Source organism: Macaca mulatta, chromosome 7 (genome assembly GCF_049350105.2).
Source record: "Macaca mulatta isolate MMU2019108-1 chromosome 7, T2T-MMU8v2.0, whole genome shotgun sequence".
NCBI classification, from domain to species: domain Eukaryota; kingdom Metazoa; phylum Chordata; class Mammalia; order Primates; family Cercopithecidae; genus Macaca; species Macaca mulatta.
Window position 1 is genome coordinate 143130585 of NC_133412.1, and position 23630 is coordinate 143154214.

At 44.1% G+C, this 23630-nt stretch overlaps 1 protein-coding gene across 14 annotated transcripts in view; it reads left to right on the forward strand.

Annotated features, from left to right (window-relative positions):
- SMOC1 (SPARC related modular calcium binding 1) overlaps positions 1-23630 on the forward strand; it is a 150438-nt gene that overhangs the window by 67592 nt on the left and 59216 nt on the right. For all 14 annotated transcript variants that reach the window (XM_028851625.2, XM_028851626.2, XM_028851627.2 and 11 more), the window contains exons 2-3: positions 2642-2807; positions 3928-4040. In XM_028851625.2, coding sequence (XP_028707458.2) covers positions 2642-2807; positions 3928-4040 — 279 coding nt within the window. The remainder of the gene's footprint in view (positions 1-2641; positions 2808-3927; positions 4041-23630) is intronic.

A 23630-nucleotide genomic window follows, 5' to 3' on the forward strand; every position in this document is an offset into this window, starting at 1 on the left:
TCACACAAATGAATTCTTCATTACAAATTGTGTGAAGAGCCATGAAAGAAAAATGAAGTATGAGGGAGTATTACAGGATATCATCCTCACCTGGGAGAGTCAGGCAGGGCCTCCCGGAAGAGACCGCCTGAGCCAAAATCCAAAGCAGGGTGGGAGGGAATGGAGAAGGAACAGTGTGCCTGAAGGCCTGGAGGTAGCAGCAGAGGTAGCTCATCTGAGAAATGGGAAGGCCTGTGTGCCCCACCAGCAGGGAGCAAGGGAGAGCAAGGAAGAGAGAGCAGAGGGCTAGCGAGGGGCCCTTGGGTCCAATTCTCACCAGGCCCAGGAGACGATGTAAGGGTCCCCGAGCAGTGGGACACGGCTCGCAGGTTTAAAGCAGGGGCAGCTCGAAGGGGGTTGAGGCTGGGGGTCATGTGCAGGGCTTGACTGAACAATGATGTACTCTCCCACTTCCCCCTGTCAGCTCACCCCTCTTCTGTGGGGCAGCCTTGGAGGCGGTGGGCTTCCTCTGGAGACGATGATCTGAGTTATTTATTTTTTACCCCTGAACACCGGACTCTATCAAATGCTGTGCTCATGAGACACTATCTGGATATTTCCCTTTGGGCCCTGGGCAAGATTCAGGTGTGACCTTGCCGAAGGTGTCTGAAGAGAAAGCGCAGTTTCACTGTCCATTTGGACAAGTCCTGTGCAGTGGTTTCAGCCCTTAGCTGCTCTGTCCCTGTGCTAGGCAGCCAGCACCCAGGCATGAGGTCCAGTCCCAAGGGGGGACTGGTTTTATAGCTGGGATGTAGTCTGTGTGTTTATGGACAGGTTCAGGTCCTCTTTGATTTTGGCCAGTGTGGGATGTGTGTTTCCGGTACTCCCTTGAAGGGTGTGGTACTACCTCTGAAACTTTCTCTGCTGTTCTGGAAAAGGGTCAACAAGTTCTCATCTGTTTGCTTCACACAAAGGGCCCACAAATACGTCTGAGACAGAGCGTATATTCACGCCTTCCCAAAACCTCTACGAGTTTGATTTGATTACATAGTCATCTCTACCATTACCAATAGCCTGATGTGTGCTCATGACATTGCCATTCATTATTGTGGGACATTCATTCCCTCAACCCAGTCTGATGAAGAGCCTCATTCTGTGTGCCCAGGACTCTGCTATATGGGAGTAGATAAGAGTGGACTCAGGTCTCAAGGCCCGTACAGTCTAACCGTGAGTCATTGAACAGAAGCTCACGGATTGTAATAGCCCAATTATTGTTTTCCAACTGTATTCTGTTGTTGTTAACAGAGGGTTCCCTGATATAGGGGTTCATGGTTAAGTAACTTTGGAAGATCCTTCATTGTATATGCCCCTTGATCTGGTTGATTGTTGTGTAACAAACTACCACAAAACATAAAGGCTTAAAACAATTTATTATTATACTCTCTCTCAGTTCTGTGGGTTAACTGGGCTCAGCTGGGTGGTTCTGAAGTTGGGGTCTCTCATGCAATTGTTTATTTTCATCTCTGTGAGTTGCAATTAGATGACAGCTGGGATTAGACTCACCTGAAGGCTTCTTCACTCAACATGTCTCTGTGCTTGGGCTGGTTGGGCGTTTCTCTCTCTGCATAGTTTTGACATATGTAAACTTGGGCTTCCTCATAGTATGATGGTCTCAGGGTTGTTAGGCTTCTTACACGGCAGCTGGTTTCCTCAAGAGTGAGTATTACAAGAGGCCCAGGTAGGAGCTGCAAGGCTTCGTGTAACCTAACTTTGAAGTCCCCAGACACCACTCCCATAGCATTTTCTTGGTCAAGCAAGTTCCTGAGGCCAGTCCAGATTCAAGGGAGAAGAAATTAGACTCCATAGCTCAATGAGAGGAGTAGCAAATAATTTGTAGCTATCTTTAATTTACTATATGTCTTGGAGGTTCACAATGCATAAGAATGTATTAGAGTCACCTGAGAAGCCCTTCACCAAGAAAATCTGCTTAACTCAATATTTTCCATGCTGATTATTGTTATTTTAAAAATCAGGAAATCTGTTTCTCACAGAAAATTATTTAACTTGTATTCTGCCAGAGAGAGATGGGCAAAAATTGGAGGGAGGATAGATTTGGAGCTCAATACCATCTAATAAATGAAACTTTCCCGAGATGGAATTTGGAGATTGAGAGTGTGTTCCTGATTTGAGGATGCACCCAAATAGAGGCTGCATGGCTGTCTGCATGGATGGAGAGGCTGGACATCCTAGAGGGTAAAGCTTTGACTTTACTTCTGACAGATTTAGATTCTAATTCAGCCTCCACTTCTTATAGCTATGTGACACTGGGCAAGTTATGTCTCTGGGCTTCGGTTTCCTTGTCTACAGAATAGAGTTCCTATTTCATAGGGTTGTTGTGAGGACTGAGGTCCTGGATGCGAATTACCTGGCACAGTGCCTGTTAATGGGCAGTAATTGTTAGACATTATTGTTCGTATGAGGCATAGATGATGCCTTCCTTGGTTAGACTTTGTGGCTGCTCCGTTCCCTTGACTTTCAGGGTTTTATTTGAGTTTATTCGGGACTTACTTTCTAAAGGCAAACAAGTACTGTAAGTCATGGACTCACCCCTACTTTTCTTGCAAAAGTAACCTCTGTACCCTTTCACTTTTTTCCAACCTAGTTTCTAATAAGTGACCGTGACCCTCAGTGCAACCTGCACTGCTCCAGGACTCAACCCAAACCCATCTGTGCCTCTGATGGCAGGTCCTATGAGTCCATGTGTGAGTACCAGCGAGCCAAGTGCCGAGACCAGACCCTGGGCGTGGTGCATCGAGGTAGATGCAAAGGTGAGTGTGTGCACCCCCTGCCCAGCCAAGGAGAGTTTCCTGGGCACCCCAGCTCCCTCACTGTGCATTTGCAGCAGGGGAGCTTGGAATAAATCTGTCTACTCACTTTGCTTTCCTGTCTCTCCACCCCTTCCACCAGAGTGGAAGGAAGAAGGCCTGGTCTACCTGAAGGAATGAGCATTTTTCTGTCTTTCACACACTGCCCCCAAGCTAGGGCTTAAAGAGATGTGCTGCTATCTGGCGAGTGCTTTCCTTTTTCTTTTTATGGAGATGCTTAAAACGGCAAGACATTATTGCTGGCTCCCAAATAGTGATTCCAAATTGTTGGCCAACAGATATGTTTTGTTTGGTCTCCTTGCCTGTTTAAAAACAGCAAAAAACATTTGGGATAACATTTAAAAATTGGGAGATTCAGTGAAAAAAAATCTTGCTTTTTGTCCTTCTGTTCCAAAATTGGAAAGTCTGGTAACATTAGATCTGTGTTCCTACAAAGCAACACATGACTAGACCTGCATAACAGCTACCCCTTTAAAGGGGAGCCTGTTCTTCAGTTTGCCACAGTCTTACAGCACTCCCTGTAGCCTCTCAGAACTGAGTGTCATTCTTCTCATATCCAGCTGGTTTCTCTAATTTGTATCTTTTTCCTGAATCCTGAACATATTTGAATTTGTAGTCCCGGACTGCTTAGAGCCATCCCAGGAATTGTAGGTGGCTAAGCAGGCTGTGCTAGAGCCTCTGATTTTCTAAAGAAAATACTTGCAATTCTTGAACCATAAGACATAGTTGAACCCCCATTGGGCTTACTACTTTTAGAATAAACCCAGTGAAAAATCATGGAAGTAACACATTTTTTTATTTTCTATGGGGCGAGGGTAGAGGTACTTGGGAGAAAAGACAGGCAGAACTTGGGAAAAACATGACTCCTCCACTTTTCTGTGACTGACATGCAGGGAAGGGGGGCTGTGCAGCAGCCCCTAGCCACAGCCCTTTCAGGCTTGGAGAAGCCAGTTGGTTGTGTGTGGGCTCCCGCACAGGTGGAGTGGTTTTCTCAGCCATTTTGTCCCTCGGCCCCAGTGTCGAATCCAAGTGAAATATGAAATCCGCTCCTCTCCCCTTTCAGATGCTGGCCAGAGCAAGTGTCGCTTGGAGCGGGCTCAAGCCCTGGAGCAAGCCAAGAAGCCTCAGGAAGCTGTGTTTGTCCCAGAGTGTGGCGAGGACGGCTCCTTTACCCAGGTGAGGCCTTGGACAATCCTCTTGGGCTCTTTCCTGGACGGAAGCAGAGGGGAGGTGTCCTGAGAGCGCGAGGGCTGCTTGGCGCCTTCACTTTCTGGGAAACAGTCGAGTGAGTGGCTCTTCAACTCTCCTCCGTGCTGCCTTCCCCCTCCCCGACCCCTCCACGGCCCCCCACGCCACCTCTTGCCAACTGGCAGTAGGTCCTGAAAAGATGCATGGTAGCCCGAGCCAGGAAACTGGCATTGCTTGGTCCCCATCCTCCCTGCTGGCTGTCTCCTTTGAGGGCCAGAGCTGTGCTTTTCTCTTCTGTCAAATGTGGGCTGATTATTTTTCTTATTCCTGCCAGTTTCCATGGGCAACCCCAGTATTCCCTTCCCTGTTTATTGCTACCCCCTGCCCTCCCTGCTTTCTATACCCAGTCCTTGAACGAAGCAGAGTCCTTTTTGAGCACAAAGTGTACTATGGTTCTTGGAGTGTGTGAGTGTGTGTGTGTATATACACATACAGGTATGCATATACTAAGATTTTAAAACCTAAGTCAGGCAGTCCTACCTCTCATCTTGGATGGTCTTCTGGTTAGTGTATTGTCAAAGTAATGCTGACTGTGTTGATCTTGGCACAGACTATTTCTTTTTTCTTTTCTTTTTTTCAAGACAGGGTTCACTCTGTTGCAGATAGGGTCTCACTCCAGGCTGGAGTGCAGTGGCACAATCATAGCTCATCGCAGCCTTGAATTCCTGGGATCAAGCTATCCTTCCACCCAGGTCTCCTGAATAGCTGGAACTATAGGCACACGCCACCACACCCAGCTTATTTTAAAAATATTTTTTAGAGACAGGGATCTTGCTGCATTGCCCAGATTGGTCTCGAGGTCCTGCCCTCAAGTGATCCTCCTGCTTCAGCCTCCAAAAGTGCTAGGATTATAGTGTGAGCCATCACACCTGGCCTTGGCACAGACTATTTCTAAAACACAGGCAACGGTGGGACAGAAAGGTGCTTCTCAGGAAAGCCTCTGGGCTGCTTCCTCCTATGCAGGGGCTTGTGGCTGAGGTGGGAGGTGGGAAGCTTCTGTGAGAGTCAGATATGGTGCCAGCTGGGTGAAGGTGCTGTCCTGATGAATGTGGGGAAGGTCACTGGACAAGGGTGAGCTTAGCCAAGTTGTTGGGAATGGTCCTGGCACCTGCAACTTCCTTTGTCCAATCAAACAACATTTGGGGGGATTCCTGCTGTCTTAGAGCCAGGGGCAGAGGCTTCAGGGATTTAGAAGCTTGCCTGTAATTCTCGATCAATGTGGCAAAGGGTGTATAGGCTGGTCTTTGGTCTGAGGGGCTTCAGGTTTCATATCCAGGTGGGACACAGTGGATTACTGATTTGAGACTAACTTTCTGTTGAGGTAGAAATGTAGAGGGATAAGGAGGTTGGGGATTGGATATCAGCATTTAAAAAGTTTTCTGGTTGATTCAAATAGGTAGCCAGGCTTGATAGTCACCGGGTTAAACCGACTTTCGTTGCTGACCCTGGGAGAGGTGCTTTTGATTCATTTTGTCATTTAAACCTTACCACAAGCCTGTGAGATAGGTGTCATTATCCCCATTTATAGAGGATGCAACAGGTGTGGGATGTGGAGTGGCAGAGCTGGAGTTCAGACTCATGAATTCCTAAGTCCAGAGCCCTCGGAAGCCCTCTATACTCTGCCGGCTTTCTGAGCTGGCAGCTTTAAAGGAGGCTCTGAGGTGTGCTCTGGAAGGAGGCAGTCTGGTGCTCTGGTTAGCGTGCTGTTCCTGGAGCTGGACACCTGGCACGAAGCTCAGCCCCCACCCTTCAGGTAAGTCCCCGAGCTTCTCTGGGTGTCTTATCTGAAAAGTGGAGATTGATTATTATGATTGCTTTTCTGTTGTTCATTATTATTATATGTCATAATAATTGTTACATATTATATATTCCTATAATTACTATTGTTAATGATCATTATTATAACTTCCTTCATTAGGTTGTGATGAAGATAAAATCAGTTAACACACATGAAACACTTGGAACACATAAATAATATATAAAGTTTTGTCATTATCATCATCATTATTCCCATCTCTACTGTAGTTCTACTACTCATATCTTTCTATCGTGTCGATACCACTATGCCACTTAAGAAAAAAAACCCAGCCGGGCGCGGTGGCTCACGCCTGTAATCCCAGCACTTTGGGAGGTCAAGGTGGGTGGATCACGAGGTCAGGAGATCGAGACCATCCTGGCTAACACGGTAAAACCCCCTCTCTACTAAAAAATACAAAAAAATTAGCCAGGCGTGGTGGCAGGTGCCCGTAGTCCCAGCTACTCGGGAGGCTGAGGCAGAAGAATGGCGTGAACCCGAGAGGCAGAGCAAAAAAAGAGAAAAAAGAAAAAAACCCACCAGAGCTTCTGTTGAAAATCCCCAAGTTGGAAAATGGATGAACTCTTCCATCAATTTTTAAAAAACTGTTTATTCTGGTAAAAAGAATGTGGGTGATCTTTGCATAGATTTAAAACTGCATTGCTAAGAATTCATGTCTGCATGGAGGAATCAGACTTCTCTCAAATCAGTTTGGGGCTGAGACAGGGTGAAGGTAAAGGAGGAGAGTGGAGTTCGTTGCCATTGGCTTTTTCTTTCTCCAGGCTTGTGTAATCCTGAGTGTGTCGCTTATAGGAACGGTTGATCCCTGCCCTCCTGATTCTGAAGTGATGGCTACCTCATGACAGACAGCCCACTGGCCAGCTTTTGTTTTGATGAGGCCAGGCCAGACCAGGTGGTGTTTATTGGGGGAAAGGAACTTCCAGATTAGTCCAGGCTAAATTGGTAAACGAGAGAGTCCCTGACGTTCCGCAAGAGTTGTGTAGATAGTTAAGAACCCCCTCATTTGTTTGACATGCTAAGCACTGCCATGTGTCTATAGGCTGAAGGCTAGCTCACCCTGGTGGGCAGCCAGACAGCCAGGCAGCAGGTACAGTGCTACAGTGATTGAAATGGATGTGCTTTTCCCGCTGATCAAAGACACTGCAATAACGTCACAAAATAAGGCTGCCTCTTTGAGTGTGCTTCAGTCACATTGACAGGCTGCCAAAATGCCAGGAGATGGATGTTTTCTCCTTTCTCCAACCTCCATCACTTAGCTGGGCGTTTTTTTTTCCCCCAAGACCAAAACCCAGAGATAAACGACATTGCTTTAATATTCTTTAGAATATTGATATGCACGCATCCCGGTATTAGTCACATATTTTAGCCCTGTGAATGATTACACAATAACCCTCTCTTGAAGCTTATGTGGGGAGTGATGGGACTCTAATGGGATTGGATTTGTCTGGCATGGGACACAGCTTGAGACCACATGACTGACTTGGCTTTAATGGGCTTCATGTGGGACTCGCTGGCCTCTGTTCTTTCCCTTTGTTTTCCCTTGTCCTCTTCCCTCCCTACCTCCAGCCCCAACTCACACACAGGAGTGGCTCAGCTTTCTTTTACAGCAGCGACACTAAAGCTGTACATTAGATCATGTTAGACTTTTAAAGGTCTTGAAACCTAGGCCATATCCCAGACCATTAAATCAAAATCTGGGAGTGGGACACAGACATTGTGGTTTTTCGAGCTCCCCAGGTGATGCCAATGTTTGATCAAAGTTTCAAACCACTTTCGTAAGGACTTCATCACTCTTGTTTCTCGATTGCCTCCTTGAGATGTGGAATTTAGCCTCTTTGGGGACCTGTTGAGTAAGGTCAGGAGCTATAGGCTTTGTCCTTTGCTATGGTCTTATCTGTTTTCTGTTCTGGGTATCCGGAACACAACTCCTGACATCTGTTCTATCAAGTCCTCTGCCAAGCAGTTGTCTGGTGCCCAAGCTGATTAACTGAAATCTCAGCTGCAGTGGAAGGGTGTTGGGCTGTCACCATCAGGCTGTGTTGGCTGGAGCTTGACAAGTGTGTGTATCACTGAATGACAATGATGCCCGCTTTTTATTGAGTGCTATCAGGTGCTAGGCCCTGTGTTTTACACTCATTAATCTTTACTACAACCTTTTGAGATAGTTATTAATGCCCTTATTTATAAAGAAAAATGGAGTTTCAGTGGCGTCGAATAGCTGACCTGAGGTCCCTAAGCTTAAGACAATTTGTACTCAAGCCTGCCTAATATCGAGGGCCTAAGACAAGTTGTACTCAAGCCTGCCTAATATCGAGGACCTAAGACAGTTTGTACTCAAGCCTGCCTAATATCGAGGGCCTAAGACAGTTTGTACTCAAGCCTGCCTAATATGGAGGGCCTAAGACAATTTGTACTCAAGCCTGCCTAATACCGAAGGCTGTGCTCTTAACTTTTTTGGGCTACAGAAGTGGCCTTGATACATATGTATTCCATTTGTATCACCATTGTTGTTGCAGAAATTCTCTTTCTTTTTTTTTTTTTTTTTTTTTTTTTGAGACAGAGTCTCGCTCTGTTGCCCAGGCTAGGGTGCAGTGGCCGGATCTCAGTTCACTGCAAGCTCTGCCTCCCGGATTTACACCATTCTCCTGTCTCAGCCTCCCGAGTAGCTGGGACTACAGGCGCCCGCCACCTCGCCCAGCTAGTTTTATGTATTTTTTAGTAGAGACGGGGTTTCACCTGATTCCCTGACCTCGTGATCCGCCTGTCTCGGCCTCCCAAAGTGCTGGGATTACAGGCTTGAGCCACCGCGCCTGGCCAGAAATTCTCTTTCTAATGCTATTGACCAATCAATGAAACAAACATTTTAAAAAACACAATCTTTTGATTATGGAAATTAAAAAAATACAAAAAGGTAGAAATAATAATATAATGAACATATACCCATCACCCACCTTCAGCAATGATTAACAAATGGCCAATTCTGTTTCATTTTTACCTCATTTCCATCTCCTGCCCCCAAACTGGATTGCTTCAAAGCAAATCCCCAGGCACAATATCTTTTCATCCCAGACGTTTTTGAGCTCTGCTATATTGTGGGCTGTGTGCTGGTTGCTAGGGAGGATTCAAAAAAATGTCATGACCTCTGCCTTCAAGGAGTTTACATGCAGAAAAGAGATTAAGACATATGATAAAGTAACTATATAAAAGACAACATTCAAACAATAATATTTCAAAAGCTCATTTATAAGTCAGTTATTTGGAATTCTGAATGTTTTTTATTGTTAGGAAAATATATACAAATTTTAAGTTTTTGGACACAAACACCTTAAACCAAACTAAAAGCAGAATTGAGCATGGTGGCACAAGCCTGTAGTCCCAGCTACTTGGGAAGCTGAGGCAGGAGGACTGCTTGAGCCCAGGAGTTCAAGGCTGTATTGCTCTATGATTGCATCTGTGAATAGCCACTCCACTCCAGCCTGGACAACATAGAAAGACCCCATTTCTAAAAAGAGAAAAATTAAACTAAAAGCAAACAACACACATTAGCCTTAACAACAAAGAGCTAATCTTATGTAAAGAATTCTTGCAATTCAGAAAGAAAAAGATTCTAGTAGAAATGTGGGCAAGAGATAGCAATAAACCGATCATACAATAATAATAAATAGTCAATAAGTGAATCCGAATGATGTTACCTTCTTTTGTCATTTTAGAAATACAAATAAAAATGATGATGAATGCTTTTGCTTACTAAATTAGCAAAAACTGGGAAAAGATGATGATATTCAGGGTCAGATAAAGGGAAAAGGGTACCCTTCCTTTGCAGTTTGGAAAGTAAATTGGCACTGACTTTTTAATGGGATAATTTTGCAATGTGGGTCAAAAGTCTTCAGTCGTGTCCATATTTTGGGCCTGCAATTCCAATTCTAGGAATTTATTCTAAGGAAGTAACTAAAAATATATGAAACTATTTAGCCACAAGGATTACAATCCAAGTTCTGTTTATAGTGGCAAAAATTTGGAAACAACCTAAATATCCGATACTAGAAAATTGCTTAAACAAATGACATAGCCACACTATGCACCCTCTAAAGGCATCTGTTGTAGAGGCTTATTTTATGTATTTGTGTATGTGTGTGTATTAGGGATTTAATTAACCAGATAATTAAGACAATAAATATTTTCATTTTCTTCTAAATAGAAAAGCTACACACATTCTGTTAAAAAAAATTCTGACAATAAGTATATAAGGTAGAAAGATTAAGCCAGTGATTTCATCCCCCTGAAATAGCAACAGTTAAGTCTAACCCTCCAGATTTTTTTTCCTTGTGTGTACTTATTGTCATTATTTCGGACAAGAATGGTGTGATGTCATGTATTGTTTTATAATATTTTCTTAGCTAATTATGTTATGGGCTTATTTCCCAGTAAGTTACATACAGCACTATCTCATTTAAAAAGTGTCTGCATTGTATTTCATTGTATGAATGTATCATGAATCCTGAAAATTTGGGGATTAACTTCCCAGCAACTGTCTATTGTGTCAAAGGCCTTTTTTTTTTTTAAAGGTATTTGATGCATACTACCACATCGCTTTCCATAAATGTTGAGCAACCATGTGGTTGATTATTGGTTTGTTATCAGACTCATTCCCAAGACATTTAAATTTTTTGTGTAGATGGATTATAGTTCTAATAATATAGAATATAAAACTCTATTCATTATGTTATATCTGTGTGGAAAAAAAAGTGTTATGTTTCCTGTCTTTGAGCTCCATGGTCCAGGAAAAATCTTTCTTGATATAGCTGTATGGGCACTACCACTTTTCCCATTTTCTTATTCTAACCACTACTTCCCTCCAACAGTACACACACGTACCTGATTTTTTAATTTCTTGAGGTCATTGCAAATAGGGTTCTATGTCCATGGATCCCTTGCATATAGGGGTCTGGGGAGATGTAATTTCTTCTTGGTGATGCTTTGTTCTGAAGTTGGAAGCTTAAAAAATGTTCTATGACTTTTTGACAAAGGCAGTGGGCTCTACTGTCATTTCTGTAATTCTTACTATTGTATTTCCTAAAACCTAGGGAAATACACACTTGTTTCCTAAGTGCCTGGAGTTGAGCTATGAAGCAGATCTTATTGTTCCGTTTTAGCTCCCCAACTCCACAGTATAGAACCGCATCTTCCTGACGTCGCCCCCGTAGACTCGAGTCGTGTGACTAGCTTGCCCTGGGAACACCTTGGTTTACTGTCTGGTCTTTCTTCTTTCACATTCCCAGCAAGTACTGAAGGTCTGGATGCTTGACATGAACTGTGAACCTTTGTTGGCCTGGACTGGTGAAACGCTGGCAGGCTGAACATCCTCATAGGGTGGAAGGGGTTTGCCCTATCTTTGATGAGCCTGGAGGTCTAACAGGAGTCAGGGGCCATGGGCCTTTGTGTCTTCATGTGGGAAGATCTTGCCTAGAGCAACAGTGTGGCTCTCTCAGGCAGTGTAGAGGACTCTCTAGCTGCAGTACTGAGACCTGGGGTGCATCTGTGAGCTGGAATGTTTCTGAGCTTCTTCAGCCACAGTTGGCCCCTTTGGATGCTGCAGAAAAAGTGTGTTTAGTGGGTGGTGCCCTGCTTTATAAAGACCTCCTGCCTTTTGGTCTGTGGACAATGCTAGCTTTTTTTTCCAAAGCAGTTAAAAGCTAAAAATTCAAGCCCATCCTTTATGTACAGATGGCATAAATGGTCAATGGACCCCACTGTTGGGCACTTATTGCTTTTCTTTTTCCTTTTTTGTTACATGCTCAAAAAACATATTATTGTTACAGTGTGAACATCTACTGTGTCCTGAGCATCTTACTACTTGTTTTACATGTGTTTTTCAGTGAATTGCTTTTGTTCCAAACAACCAGTTAATGTACAATGAAAATTTATACAAAATGTCTTCTATTTAGCACATAATTGTTGCTTAGCAGATGTTAGTTTTCTTCCTCTTTAGGTTCTTGGTTTGCTCAACTGTAAACTGGAAGAATTGAACTTGTTCAGAGGTTGGCAAACTGTGGTCTGTGGGCTGGCCACCTGTTTTTATTTGTTCTTTAAAAAAAATAACTGTGTTGACATATAATTTGTGCACCATAAAAATTACCATTTAAAAATATGCAATGGAGTGGTTCTTAGTAAATTCACAGAGTTGTGCAACTGTCATCATTATCTAATGCCAGAACATTTTTATCACCCAAGAAGAAATCCTGTACCCATTACCTCTCTCCTCAGTCCCTGGCAACTACTAGTCTACTTTCTATTTCTATGATTTGCTTATTCTGGACATTTCATACAATTGGAATAATAATATTTGGTCCTTCTGCCTGGCTTATTTTAATCAGCATAATGTTTTCAAGGCTCAGCCTTGTTGTAGCATGAATCAGTACTTCATTCCTTTTTATTGTCAAACAATATTCCATTGTGTAGATATATCCCATTTTATTTATTCATTCATCAGCTGATGGACATTTGTGTTGTTTCTATTTTTATTTTTTATTATTTTTTGAGATGGGGTCTCACTCTATTGCCCAGGCTGGAGTGCAGTGGCATGATCTGGACTCACTACAAGCTCCACCTCCCGGGCTCAATCGATCCTCCTACCTCAGCCTCCTGAGTAGCTGGGACCACAGGTGTGCAACATCGCACCTGGCTAAATTTTTGTACTTTTGGTAGAGATGGGGTTTTGCCATGTTGCCCAAGCTGTTCTTGAACTCCTGAGCTCAAGTAATATGCCCACCTCAGCCTCCCAAAGGATTACAGGTGTGAGCCACCATGCCCGGCATGTTTCCATTTTTTTGGCTGTTATAAATAGTACTATTGTGAACATTTACATACATTTTTTTTGTGGGTATCTATTTTCAATTCTCTTGGCGTATACCTAGGAGTAGAATTGCTAGGTTATATGGTAACTATATGTTTATGCTTTTGAGGAACTGACAGACTGTTTTCCAAGGTAGCTGAACCATTTTACATTCCCACCAGCAATGTATGAAGGTTCCAATTTCTCCACATCCTTGTCAACACTTGTTATTTTCCATCTTTCTTATTAGTATCTTTTCTAGTGGATGTGAAGTGGTATCTCATTGTGGTTTTGATTTGCATTTCTCTAATGACTAATGATGTCAAGCATCTTTTCATGTGCTTTTTGGCCATTTCTATATCTTTGGAGAAATGTCTATTCAGATCCTTTTCCCATTTCTTAATTCAGTTACTCACATTTTCATTATTGAGTTACAAGAGCTCTTTATGTATTCTAGATACAAGACTCTTTCTTTCTTTCTTTTTTTTTTTTTATTTGAGACAGAGTCTCACTCACTCTGTCACCCAGGCTGGAGTGCAGTGGCACCATCTTGGCTCACTGCAACCTCTGCCTCCTGGGTTAAAGTGATTCTTCTGCCTCAGCCTCTGGAATTGCTGGGATTATAAGCGCGTGCCACCAAGGCCAGCTAATTTTTGTATTTTTATAGTAGAGATGGGGTTTCACCATGTTGGCCAGGCTGGTCTGAAACTCCTGACCTCAGTAATCTGCCTGGCTTAGCCTCCCACAGTGCTGGGATTACAGGCGTGAGCCACTGGGCATTAGATACAAGACTCATCAGATATATGATTCACAAATATTTTCTCCCATACTATGGGTTGTCTTTTTACTTTCTCGATAATTTCCTTTGAAGCACAAAAGCTTCGTTTTTTTTTTTTCTTTTTCTTTCTTTTTTTTTTTTTTTTTGAGAGAGAGTCTCACTCTGTCACCTAGGCTGGAGTGTGGTAGTACCATCTTGGCTCACTGCAACCTCAGCCTCTTGGGCTCAAGTGATCCTCCCACCCCAGCCTCTTGAGTAGCTGGGACTACAGGTGCATGCCACTGTGCGGGGCTAATTTTTGTGTTTTTTGTAGAGACGATATTTTGCCATGTTGCCCAGGCTGGTCTTGAACTCCTGAGCTCAAGCAATCTGCCTGTCTTGGCCTCCCAAAGTGCTGGGATTACAGGCGTGAGCCGCTGCGCCTGGCCAAAAAGCTTTAGTTTTGAAGTTCAATTTATCTTTTTTTTCTCTTTTATTTGTTATAACTTCATTCCTTTTCATGTGTATATTCGGTTATCTCAGGACTACTTGTTGAGAAGACTGTTTTTCCATCTTGAATTGTCTTGGTCCTCTCGTCAGAAATCAGCTTATTTCTGGATTCTCAATTCGATTCCATTAATCTATATGTCTAGTCCTATGCCAGTGCCACACTCTCCTGATCACTGTAACCTTGTAGTAAGTTGAATACTTATTTTTTCTTTTTAATTGGACAGTGAGATGAGTGTTGTTATGCACTCATGTATGGGGTTGGTGCTGGCTCTACTCACCAAGGCAGAGTATCTAGTAGGGGCAATGCACAGGAACCTGTACCCTGTGCTGTGGTCCTAGGTTTTGGGACAATGTCGGTACCCTTGGCATGATATTTGTAAGAAAAGGGAAAGGTTGGGAGAGAACAGTACCAAGTGGGGGTAGGAAACTTTTTAGAACCATCAAATGAGCCTTGTATATCTCTAAGAGCTCTCAGTCTCTGACAGGCTAATACTTCTTTGAATCTATAAGCAGGAAAGGGAATTCCTTTTCAAATTAGAAACTCTGGGTTGCAGGGAGCCTTGAAGTTGTAGAGGAGAAATGCTGCTGCCTGTCTGAGTAAAGCGATGGGCTTGTGCTGGTCCGCCCCGCCCCTCCCCCACTGGCGTATCCTCTGTGGGCATTAAAGTTCTCAGCACATCAAGATCTGGGAGGGTAGAAGCTGGAGCCCCAGTCAGCAGCAGCCAGCAGCCAGCTTCCCAAGGGGACCTTACTTTTGCCTTCCCGTGGGAGGTCCAGGTAGCATATAATTTGCAGTGAGTAAACAATCTCAGTTATGCAGTTATGAAATTTAATGTTTAATTTTGTCAATGATGGCAAGAGCAGGGTCTGACCCATTCATGTGCAGGAAGGACTTGTCTAGGAAGTGACTGGTCTAATCTCTTGCATGTGTTGGGAGCCTCTACTATCATCTTTTCAATGGGAGAACTGGTCCCCATGCCCCCATCACCCATCAGGTGCAAGGATGTGTGATAAGATGAGGGTGGATGGAGCACGCTTTGTGCTCAGAACACTGTCTCCATTGTGTTCTTTGGGGACTCGCCTATCCCACTCTCTGCTCTGTCCTGCTCTTCAATGGCTGTTTTCTAGCTGAATGGCCACTGTGAGTCCTCTCTCAGATTGGCTGGCATCATTTGCTTTGGAGTCAGTATGCAAGGTTTGGGTGCTCCCAGCTGGGCATCTGAGCTCCCCATAGCCCTTGGTGATTCTGTCCCTACAATTTGTCTATTGTGGAAATGAAAGGAGTGAGCTCTGGGCGGTATCTGCAGCTGCTCTTCTGCAATGCAGTATACTTGGGAGGGAGGGAAAGATGGAAGCCTCGTGCTCTGGCTTTCCTGCTGTCTCTGGGAGAGGAGAGGCTCAGTAATGGGAGGCTTCAGTCACTCTCTCTGCTATTCTTTTTTTTTTTGTGTGTGTGTGTGTGACAGAGTCTCACTCTGTTGCCCAGGCTGGAGTGCAGTGGTGCAATCTCGGCTCACTGCAAGCTCCACCTCCTGGGTTCACGCCATTCTCCTGTCTCAGCCTCCTGAGTAGCTGGGACTACAGGTACCCACCACCACGCCTGGCTAATTTTTTGTATTTTTAGTAGAGACGGGTTTCACTGTGTTAGCCAGAATGGTCTCGATCTGCTGACCTTGAGATCCGTCCGCCTCAGCCTCCCAAAGTGCTGGAATTACAGGCTCTGCTATTCTTTTTTAGATAATAATCATTGTCATCAACAATACCACTTTCTTAACCTATACACAAGGTTCCAGGCTGTTTTATATTTGCCTGACACATGTTAAGTTATTCAGTCCTCACTATAAGCACTATTGCATTCCCATTTTGTTGATGCGGAAATTGAACCACAGAGAAGCTGCGTAGCTTGCCCAGGGTCTCACAGTGTGCAAGTGGCAGAGTCAAACCCAAGTACCCAGGATTCAAACCCAAGTACCCTGGCTCCAGAATTCCTGATTCTAATCATGATTCCACACTGCCCCTCTAAGAGACATTGCCATCTCTTAAAGTGATGTTGCCAAACTAGGGCATCTCCAGGAGGGTGACTCAGGTGAGTAAAGTTGGGAAATGATGTGAGGAATGTCCAATGGAGCTGGAGATAACAACCAAAGGATGGATAAAAAGATGACCAGGCTGGGCACAGTAGCTCACGCCTGTAATCCCAGTAGTCTGGGAGGCCAAGGTGGGTGAATCACCTGAAGTCAGGAGATCAAGAGCAGCCTGGCCAACATGGCAAAACCTCATCTCTACTAAAAACACACAAAAAATTAGCCAGATGTGGTGGCGCGTGCCTGTAGTCCCAGCTACATGGGAGGCTGAGGCAGGAGAATCGCTTGAACCTAGGAGGTGGAGGTTGCAGTGAGCTGAGATGGTGCCAGTGCACTCCAGCCTGGGTGACAGAGCAAGACTCCATCTCAAAAATAATAATAATGATAATAATAGTAAAAAGATGACCAAAGGGATACCTGAGAGCCAGATCCAAACCTTTGTCTGTGAATGATAATAGTGTTTTATGTGTGGTCCCACAGCGCTGACCCGGCATCACCAAGTACAGTATATAAAAGTAGGATTCTGACTCGAAATAGGGAAGAACTTTTGACAATTAGCATAGCTCACAGACAGAATGTCTGACTCAGAGAGGACTTAACTTCCCATCCCGGAAAGTGGGCCAGCAGAGACCAAGTGGACATCCATCAGCCGTGCCATGGGGGTGGGAGGGAGTGTTCCTACATTGGGAAGGGGGCTCAATTGGTTTCTGAGGAGGAAAATGCCACTTTTTAGGATTTTATGAGACAAGAGCTAATGTCCAATCAGGTGGCTGGGCACACAGTAGGTCCACAACAGACATTTACTCAGGAAACTTCCAGGCAGAGCCATTAAGACACACATTTAGGGCTTTTGCCACTGCGCTGTGAGTGCACGTAACATGCTGGGAGGTGACCCAGCAGGTCAGTCAACTAAACTCTTCTGCAAAAGGGATCAAAATTGTTTTCCATGTCAAAATAGGAAAGAATAATAGGAAGTCAGGTGGGAGGTGTGAAGACAGGAAAGTTTTATTAAAAGTGAAGTCAGATAGGAGATGCAAGGAAAGGCTCCACTCCTGCAGGCCACCTTTGTGCTCCCCACCAGCCAGCTTTCTCACAGTTCTCATCGGAGTAAAAGCTCCTATTTATGAGGGACTTGCTTATTAGGTATTTTTTTAAACATAAAAATATATTTGATACTTACCCCCCAAGATAGAAATAAAATTAAGGGAACAAGAGGTATCATATTTGCTGTTTACAAAACCCGGATCATTCTAGGCACCACACAGAGGAACAGGAGTGAAGACAGTGAAGTTCCTTGGGTCCCTGGAGCCCTAACACTCGGGTGTTCCAAATGTCTTTATATGTCCATTGTGGGGGATGCTGTTCAAACTTTTTGGAAAATACAAAAAATATTCTTCACCATATAATTGGAATGGTGGTCTTAACACTGACAATTAGGTACTAGTTTATAAATCACCCTACTCTTTAGGAGCAAAAGTTCATCTTACAGAAGGGTTGTAGAATTACGGACCTTCTGGATTAAAGGGGACCTCAGAGACATCTGGTTCATCTTCTCCCTCCTCTCCCTACCCCACTGCAATCCAGGGCTCAGGTTCCACTTACAGTCTCTCCCCAAGTAGTCGTCCACTTTCTGCTCGATTGCTCTCAGAGACAGGAAGCTTATTTCCATGATGACAAAATCCATAATGCATTTTGGGACTATTTTGTTGGAAAGTCCTCTTTACCTTGACTTGAGAGCTGTCTTCCTATAACTTCCAACAGATGACTTCAGTTCTAGCTATGGGAATTACAGAATCCACAGAAAGATGGATTGAAGATGGACACCATTATATCCTTGTGAAATCTTCTCTTTCAGCCAACAATTTATTTCCCTTGGCAGAAATCCTTAGTTCTAGCACTCATTCCCATATCATAGGGATTTATAGATCTTTCCTCTTGGCCTCCTTCTTCTGAGTCTAATTTGCCAAGGCCCTTCTTATAGGGCCTTCCTTATAGCATCCTTCCTCACACTGGACACAAGATTTCAGATGTGGTCATGAGCAGGCTGGGGAAGAACAAGGCCGTCTCTTGTTCTAAACACACCACTCCTAACTCATGCCATGTTGGCAGCCATGTCACGCCATCAACTCATAAAAAATGCAGTTGACGAAGACTCCCATATTTAGGAGGATTTGAAATTGAAGGATTAGCTTCCTTTCCTGTATCTCCTCTTAAATTCTGACAGATGAGGTAAATATTCTTAAAGGAAAAATTATTCATTCCCCAATAGGCAATCCTCCCTAGACGTGGCATAGAGTGGGAGACAATGTCTACAGCCAACAAGAATAGAAGTGCTTTCAGGCTATGGCCTAGACTAAGCTTGTCCATCTCATGGCCCACAGGCCACATGCAGCCCAGGATGGCTTTGAATGAGGCCCAACACAAATTCATAAACCTTCTTAAAACATTATGAGATTTTTTTAAAGCTCATCAGCTATTGTTAGTGTTAGTGTATTTTATATGTAGCCCAAGACAGTTCTTCTTCTTCCATTGTGGCCCAGGGAAGCCAAAAGATTGGACACCCCTGGCCTAGATCATCTGCAAAAGGGCAGGGGAAAAGGATAAAATCAGCATGTGCTGAGTGCATATCCTATATCTACACTGTTTTAGATGCTTGGTATATCTCGTTTTGTCTTCTTAATAATCTTCAAAGTGGTACCATGAACCCTATTTCGTAGATAGGCTCAGAGAAGTTAAGTGACTTTGCTGAAGTCACACAGCTAGCAGTGGAGATGGTATTTACACTCAGGTCTTTTTGTCTCCAAAACCATGTTTTCCCTTCTTTTCCTGTTGCTTCTCAGTCAAACCTGACTAAAGATGAGGAGAAGATTTGTGCGATAATGTGTTCCAAACTGAGGAAAGGACAGCTCATGTTAGACAGACCAAAAGAATTACACCATCCCTTCCTTCTTTCCCCCTTACCCACTTCTCACTGCAGTCAAACTCTTGTCCATGTGTGAAATCACCCAGAAGATTTAATACTGCAATCACTAGATTCATGCATTAAAATACCATGTCATTAAAACATTGGGAATATAAAAGCTTTGGAAAGAAATAGGGTCACAAGGCCCCTTGTTCCCAAATTCTCACCTAAAAAAGTACTTGTTTCTTGGGTATTTCATGATAAGTGCCAGAAAGTGGGTGGGATGCTCCTTTGACACAGTGGCTCTTGAAGTGTGGTCCCTGGACCCAGCAGCAAGAGCATCACCAGAGAACCTGTTAGAAGTGCAAAAGCTCCAGATGACTCCAGACCCAATGAATGCAGAAGCTCTGTGGGTGAGGCCCAGCAACGTTTTCATGAGCTCTCCAGGTGACTCTCATCCATACCCAACAAACAATCTTCTCCAGCAGCTTCTGATGGAGAGAGATGTTCTTGGGGATGGGGACATAAGTGGCCATCTCAGGTGATCAGTCTTCCAGCCAGAGCCCATGGCACCCATGGAAAACCACAACTGCTCAGACATCCTGTAGGGAATGCAGCCAAAAGGAAAACAGAGCAGCTGAAAATACTGCTCTGACATGAAGCCATCAGTAGGACCAACAGCAAGATGTTTAAATTTCACTGTGGATTAGCTTAATCCAAAAACCCTGCTAACCGATTTAGAGTAATGGGCAGATTAAAAAGAAAAAACAGTCTCATACTCTCACTGCCAAAAGAGAGTTAGAAAAATACTCACATTCCTTTTACTTGTAGTTGAATCTTTTCCCACTAGGAAATGTTCATATACATGAGAGCGGTCCTTTCATGACATGTTTTGTAGTTGCTACCAGGCATGCTGAATCAAGCCTGTCCCATTGCATATGGTTCGTGATTTCTATTTTGTGAAAGAAGCACAAAGAGATAGATAGGGAGAAATGAAGCCACAGGGTGAGAAGGCGCCATGCCTTCCATGGGATCCCAGTTGTCCTTGAAGTTCCGAGGCAATTCAGGATGGATTCCTTAGCAAATACATAGCTTGACAAAGCATTGCAAAAAGAGAGGAGGGGTTGTCACCAGAAGGAAATTATTTCAAGCATAGCAAACTGAGAGCCTGATACCTAGACTGCAGAAAAGTAGGATGGGGCAAAGTGAAAAAATACAGCAAGGCCTTGTAGTTCATTATACTGCTTTTTCCCCCGACCTCAAGCATGTTTCAGCGAACAGTAGTTCTGTCCAATGCTCCTTGTGTAAAAGTTAGGGGAGGGTCCCTGCATTTGTCCATTCTTGCAAAGAAATACTGGAGACTGGGTAATTTATAAAGAAAAGAGGTTTAATTGGCTCATGGTTCTGCAGGCTGTACAGGAAGCATGCTGCTGGCATCTGCTCCGCTTCTGGAAAGGCCTCAGGAAACTTACAATCATAGCGTAAGGGGAAGGGGAAGCAGGCAAATCACATGGCCAGAGCAGGAGCAGGAGAGAGGGAGGGGAGGTGCCACACAGTTTTAAACGACCAGATCTCACGAGAACTCACTATCATGAAAACCAAGGGGGTGGTGCTAAACATTCATGGGAAACCCAGCCCTATGATCCAGTCACCTCCCCCCAAGCCCCAGTTCCAACATTGGGGATAACATTTCATCATGAGATTTGGGAACATGCATCCAAACTATATCAGTCCCTAGTTTAATAAGTTTAGGAATTGCTGCAAATGGTATCTTTCTCTTAGGGATAAATCATTAATTGATGTAAAACTAGAAGAAGTTCTGCAGTAAAGAAATCTTTTAACTTTGTTTAACCCAATATTTTGAAAGTTATTTGGCCAGAGGATACTTTTATCCCTCATTATGTCTATTCACACCTCACAGAACACAAGCTGCATTCATTCATCAGTGTATCAAAGTGGAGAGAACAGCAGCCTCACGTTTCTGGAGAAAAGAGAAGAAAGTGGGCACCTGCAGAGAGACTGGTTTCCTCTCTGGTTTCCTAGAAAAGCAGGGGTGATTGGTAGGAGAGTGAAAGAACAAGCAACAAAGAAGCAACTCTGGGAGGTGAGGCCTCACACCTGCCATAGAAACCCCCAGAGAACATCCCAGGGGAAGCAGGGCAGCCCACAGCAGGTGGAGGCCCAAATGCTACTCCAGAAAAGGCCTCTCATTGAAATGGGAGCAAAAGACTCTCTTCCAGCTGCCTCCCTGGTGGGCATATTTACATGACCCCAAAGAGTTCTATTTTCCAGAAAATTACAAGGCCCAAAGATACTCAGTCAGTTCCCTCAGACAATCAGCGCTTGCGGCCACTTCCTGTCTCTTCCTCCTTCCTCAAGGTCTGAGAACTTTCCATCTGCTGGGACAAGGTACTGGGAGCCAACTACTACTCTGTCTCTGGGCCTCAGTTTCCTCATTTGTGAAGTGTTTGGGTTAGATTGGTGACCTCTAAGGCTTTTTCTAGTCCATCAGTTCTGAAATTTTATGATTGCTTGAATATTGGGATTCCAGTGTCCTGTGCTGTTATTAACTAGCTGTGACCTTTGAACAAATAACTTCTGCTCTCTGTACCTCTCTTATAAAAGATTTGCACAAAGGGTGGCTTTGAGGCCCAAGTGAGATAATGCATAGACCTTCGATGGTGACTGAGAAGCCATCACGAAAGTGGAAGGTGGTATTTTTTGCACTGGACACGGCACCTGCAGGTGATAGTTGTCTATACGCGTTGTTCATCTGTCGGCCCCATTTCTGTCTGTGCTTTCTTCCCCTTTGCTCCCTGACTTTGCTTTACCCCCAGGAGCTGACGTTTCTCTGCTCATCGGTTGCTCCCCTGCCTTGTTGGGAGTGCCAGCCTGCCGCATCCTTCCAGGTGTTCAGAATTTGGGCTAATGTTGAAGATTAGCAGGATTAAAATAATTCAGGCCTGTCTTTATTTGGATGGAGGTTGGCCTGAAATATACCACTAGGCTGTTTATGTAAAGGGCTTCTTGCCAAAAATATTAAAGTGTATGAGTCAGAGATGAAACTTACTTATCTAGGAACACACTGCCTTAAAGGACCTTTGGGACCCCTAGTTACATTCTTTTTTTTGAGATGGAATCTCACTTTATTGCCCAGGCTTGAGTGCAGTGGTGTGATCTCGGCTCACTGGAAGCTCCACCTCCCGGTTTCAAACAATTCTCCTGCCTTAGCCTCCCAAGTAGCTGGGATTACAGGCATCTGCCACCATGCCTGCTAATTTTTGTATTTTTAGTAGAGATGAGGTTTCACTATGTTGGCCAGGCTGGTCTTGAACTACTGACCTCCAGTGATCTGCCTGCCTCGGCCTCCCAAAGTGCTGGGATTACAGGCATGAGTCACCGCACCCGGCCCGCCCACGGCGCCCCCCGCCCCCTGTTATATTCTACGATATAGTTACAATATAAGCAGAAGGTAACCTCACTTAGGTTGATGAGCAAACACGTTTTGTCCCTTAAGGAAGAGCCATCTGTTGACACTTCAGCTTTCCTAGGATGCTTCAGAGTGGGACAGGAGCAGATTTCACTATCTATATCTGTACCTTTTGGGCAAGAACAACCCTGAGTTTTGCGAACTGCACAGGGAGATATTTGAAATGGCCAGTTGCCTCATGGATCCTCTTGGCCTGGGCTTTTCTCAGAGATTAAGTCTGAAAGTTGACCAACTTGAGGCTCTTAGGGAAAAAGGAAGGGTATTACTTATTAATTTAAAAGGATAAATCTACAAGGGAGGAAGCTAAGCCAGGCAGAGTTTACATCTTGATCATTTATATAGAAACCATCAATTCAAAGAATTTACACCCTGATTGCTTTTCTGCAAGAAACGTTTCTCTCCTCTGCTGGCAATAGAACTATTTCTATGTGAAAACAAACATCTTCTTCTTCCACCCAGACCTTTTCAAACGTTTTGCTGACTTCAGACTGCCCCTTCCCCTCAGGCTGCTCAGAATAGGATGTTCTTTTGTCCTCATCAGATAATCTGGCTCTGGCATTTTTGAGTGTACAGATAGTTTGCTAAAATATAACACAATGATAATAAAAATAAATAGCTGAAAGTTAACTGGGCACTTACCCTGTGAGCTAAGTGCTTTATTTACATTATCAAATTTAATTCTCTTAACAACTAAGATAGGTATTATTGTCATGATTATCTTCCCTTTTTAAAAAGATAGACAGGCCGAGGCTTAGTGTGATTAAAAAGCTTTTCAAGGCTGCAGAAGGAGTTAAGTGGTGGAGCTGGGAAGTGCTGGAAGGCTGGCTGCAGACTGTCTCCATGTAACTTCTTTTTCTGCAAGAAGTCACCTTGAAAACTCCCTAGACAACTTAGAAACAACCTCTCATTGTGGAATCATGGGCTGATTCACTCGAGGCTCCTTCAGCTAAGAGCTTGTGCTCGGCCACTTCCCTCAGCTCCTGGATCTGAGACCTTGCTGGGGTCTTCTGTGCCGCCTTTTGCCCATGGCTGTCCCCACCCCTGTGGCACACCTGGGGCAGGCGTGCCCATTATTGTATACCCCAGCCCTCACAAGCACGTGGCAACAATTCCTCATTCGATTTCAG